The sequence below is a fragment of the Aptenodytes forsteri genome, unplaced genomic scaffold (genome assembly GCF_000699145.1).
Source record: "Aptenodytes forsteri isolate BGI_AS27 unplaced genomic scaffold, ASM69914v1 Scaffold15, whole genome shotgun sequence".
Classification (NCBI taxonomy): Eukaryota; Metazoa; Chordata; class Aves; order Sphenisciformes; family Spheniscidae; genus Aptenodytes; species Aptenodytes forsteri.
This window is the reverse complement of record NW_008795129.1, coordinates 15761841-15765561: the sequence shown is the minus strand read 5'-3', so window position 1 is coordinate 15765561 and position 3721 is coordinate 15761841. Positions and strand designations below refer to the sequence as shown.

Below are 3721 nucleotides of genomic sequence, written 5' to 3'. Positions count from 1 at the left end.
CCCACCACCTCTGCGGTTGCAGAGGTGGTGCTTTTCGTTTTGCTTTCTTCCCCGCTGCTCTGTTTTATTGCTTGAGACTTTAAATAAGGGTCTTCTCAAAAATAAGAAGGGAAGGAGATGGGAACTGAGAACATACTAAATGGATTTCTCATTGGTCCCCAGGAATCTGGAAATACAGTAGTGGGTGCACACTCTGTGGATAAAAACCTAAAAAAGCACTTTCTTTTTTTTAAAAAAAGGACAATAAAAGTTCAGAAAACCCGCCACACTTAGAGCACTTGCGTCTTACGGTCACAGCATACGGGAAGTATGACCCATGACAACCACTCCATCTCAGACTAAGTTGATGAGGTTTCTCTATTGCACATTCATGAAATGTTCTTGTTGGGGTCACAGTTCGGATCAGAGGACCGCACTGGCTCCGGTCTGCCCAGGGTGTTCAGCAGGACGAAGATGCCGTCATCGGGCTGAGTTTCAACTGGTGAACAGGAGAGTGGATGGGCACAGAACTCAATACTGAGGTAGGAAAGGCGAAACACGAGCCTTCAAAGTTTTTGCCTAAAGTCAGTTCTTCTGCAAAGAAAGACGCAGCTTCTCTTTTGCACGAGGCAACGGGAGGGCTGGGAGTGGAAGACAAGATCTCCGACTCGTATTGTAGCAACTGGCCCATGAAACCAAAGTTTGGTGAGATCAGGCTCCGGCGCTGCTTGATGTAATCGAAGGCTTCCTCCAGGCGGAGCTTCTTCGTCTTCATGAGATACGCCATGCAGATGGTGGGAGAGCGTGAAATCCCCGCTTCGCAGTGCACCAGGATCTTGCCCCCTGTTCGTCTGACATAATCTAAGGGGAAAAAAGTCATCACAGACATCAGTTGTCATTGGGGATGGAGAGGACACTGTGACATGCATACAGTGCTGGCAGGGGAGCATGGCACACAGCCAGTCCACCAGCAAGGAGAGGCTTGCTCTTTTGTTGGGTACTAAGGGTAAGATGGAAATTAAAAGAGAAGGGGGACAAAACCCAGCCTGAGATGGAGCTGAGCTGCAAATGACATGGTTTCAGAATCTGTGGATCCCGATTTGGTTCTTTCTGCATTTTTTAAGGAAAGTCCTTCCCTGTCTCCTTCCCATGTGCCTATTTCTCTTTTAGAACAACTGACTTTGCAGAGCATTGTGAGACAGAGATCAGGTATCTGGGCAAAGCTTGTGTTTGCTGTACCTGCATTTCTCTGCCTGCAGCTCAACATGCTGACCCAAGCACAGCCTGGCCAGCCCTCCCACCGCCAGGTCTTTCAAAAGCTGCAGGGCTGCCTTCCTCTCATCAGCTTTGCTAGAAAAACAGGACTTTTCTTTAAAGTCCAAACTTAACTCGCTGCTTGGCCAGCTAGCAGCAAACGGCAGTACCATTAGCTGAGCCCTTGGTGGGTGCCCTTGGGTGGAGAGGCTGAGCTCACTCCCTGGGGCCTCACCACAAAGCACACAAGGACTGGTAGGCAGTTGCTAATTACAGCCTGGTTAAAGGATACTTGGACTTAAGTCAGGATATAAAAGGCTTATGCAAAGCACCCATTTTATACAACAGGAGCCACTGTGGTTACTCACACAACACAATGATTGTTATTAAAGAGAATGTGCTTAAAAAAAACCCTTTCCACACAAAAATACAGTTCAAAAATAGATGTTCTCTGCTTTATTGCCTTGAGCGATATGTTCAAGCTCAAATTTATGGATAACTGCGCTGAGTGTAGTGCTCAGTGAAACAACTCAGAGCTGAGCAAGTTATCATTTGCCTGTCTTCAATTGTCTGCCAGGGGACCGGTGCCACCACGACCGGTTATATTTAACTACTGCACAAAATAAGGAAGACATGAATTTGAGTCATCCCCAGCATCTACACCACAGGCCCAATTTTAAAAGAAAGTGAAAACTAAAGTCATCCTCGAAATCTGGGAAATTTCCAAGTGACTCAACAACTATCAGAAAGAGTTGGGGATGAGACAGAAGAGTGCTTTGAATTAGCATTTCCCTGAAAGGTGTGAGAAGTCCCTTACCAGAAAGGGGAAGAGCTCAGAGGGCACCCTCAGATCAGGTTTTGTAATTCTGCCTGCACTGTCAAAGGACTTGAACTCAGCTGTGCAATGAGTCCAGCAGGTCTGTAACTGGGGTTTTATTCTGTTTCTCTCTCAAATGTTCCTGGAGAGCAACAGCACTGATTTCAACACCATCTCCACCCAGGCTCAGGCTGCTCCACCCCATTAAACCACCCTGTGCCTTTCAGGAAGGAGCCTCTCCCTCGTGCTACCTGGCACGGCTGCTGTGCCGCTCACCTAACCAGCCTAACACAGGAAGATTTGGGAGGGGGTGGCCCAAAGTTTTCTAAAGGCCTCCTGATTTTTTTTTTATTGGGGTATTTGATTAAAGGGTGAGATACCGGCATGATCAAAAGGAGAAATGGAAAGAGCTCTGTGATAAGGGGAGACGCTGGATTTCTAAGACCCCGGCTTTAGGATATCTCAGCACAGCAAGGCAATGAACTGACTCTGCTTCACCTGGCTTTTACAGGGTCTGGCATGCAAGTCCAAGGAACCAATATGTTTTTTTCCTTTACAAAAATCAATAGACTTTGGTGTTATTCAACCATACTTCTTTGCTCCCTGTCATGCTGAAGTTACGCCTATGCTTGCTTTGAAAAGAAAATAAAGCTAACCAGCTCACTCGCCTCGTCTGCCTGATGGCAGTCAAGAGGCAGTATTTTCCTTCCTTAGCCTCCAGCCTGGAGAGAAGGACAGAGACCTTGCTCTGCATGTCCCTCTTCCTTCCTTCCTCGTGGAAATCCCTCTGCCAGGAGAGATGCTGGAGAAGGGAGGGAGCTTAAACTTTTGCTGTGACATCTGGGAACATATAGAAAATAATGTGTCCTTCTGACCAATATGTATTTTAAAATGAATGAGATCTGGAAATTTGTTAATTCGGACCTACCGATGAAGTCGATGGCTTCCTGGAAGTGTGAGCTGATGTCTGCTGTGTGACTGTCCTCCACCGGGATCCACTTGTAGCAATACTGGTCTTTGAAGGACTCCGAGCTTTTCCTGGAGACGTTGAGCAGGGCCGTGATGTGCAGGTTGGCGAGAAACTCACACTTGGAAGCGTGATAGGCACTACCAAGGTAGAGAAAAGGCAGGATTTCGACTGGACCACCCTGAAAGAGAAGGAGCAGAAACATGTAATTCCTTTTCAAGGGTATTTGAGTCCTGATACCTGAGAGAGAAGCAAGGGAGCCTGCATGGAGGCCCACTCCCTCCCTCGCTGGCGTTTTTGGATCCCAGTGCTGCCAGCCAGTGAATCACTGCAATGGCAAAGCCCACACAGGAAAGGTTTTCATTTTCTTGTCCACATCTGTGAGGTACAAAGTCAGATCCAGCCCACTTGCGTGCAGGTTGTTTCTGGCTTTCTTTAAAGCGCTGCCCCTCAGGATGCACACGAAGCGCTTTCATATGTGAGGTCTGTTTCCCCTGAGGCTTTACCAAAATACGGGCGAGGCGGGGAACCACGTCCGAGCAGGGAGGAAGAGGAGGACAGAGGAAGAGGCTGCTCTAGCTCAGCCCAGGGCTCAGTCCCTCTGCTCACACCTCCAAAGGTGAAGCAAAGCAAAAAAATTAGAGCAAGGCTCCCCATCCCCCCACGCCTCCCTGGGGCACAGCACCCACCACGGCACCCGCCCC

At 48.3% G+C, this 3721-nt stretch overlaps 1 protein-coding gene across 1 annotated transcript in view; it reads right to left on the bottom strand.

Annotated features, from left to right (window-relative positions):
* Positions 1-439: 439 nt before the first annotated feature.
* Positions 440-3721, bottom strand: part of DUSP5 (dual specificity phosphatase 5) — a 5644-nt gene continuing 2362 nt past the window's right edge. Inside the window, exons 3-4 of the mRNA XM_009278082.1 lie at positions 2979-3198; positions 440-840 (exon numbers count right to left, since the gene is read on the bottom strand). Of these exons, the coding sequence (XP_009276357.1) occupies positions 440-840; positions 2979-3198 (621 nt within the window). The remainder of the gene's footprint in view (positions 841-2978; positions 3199-3721) is intronic.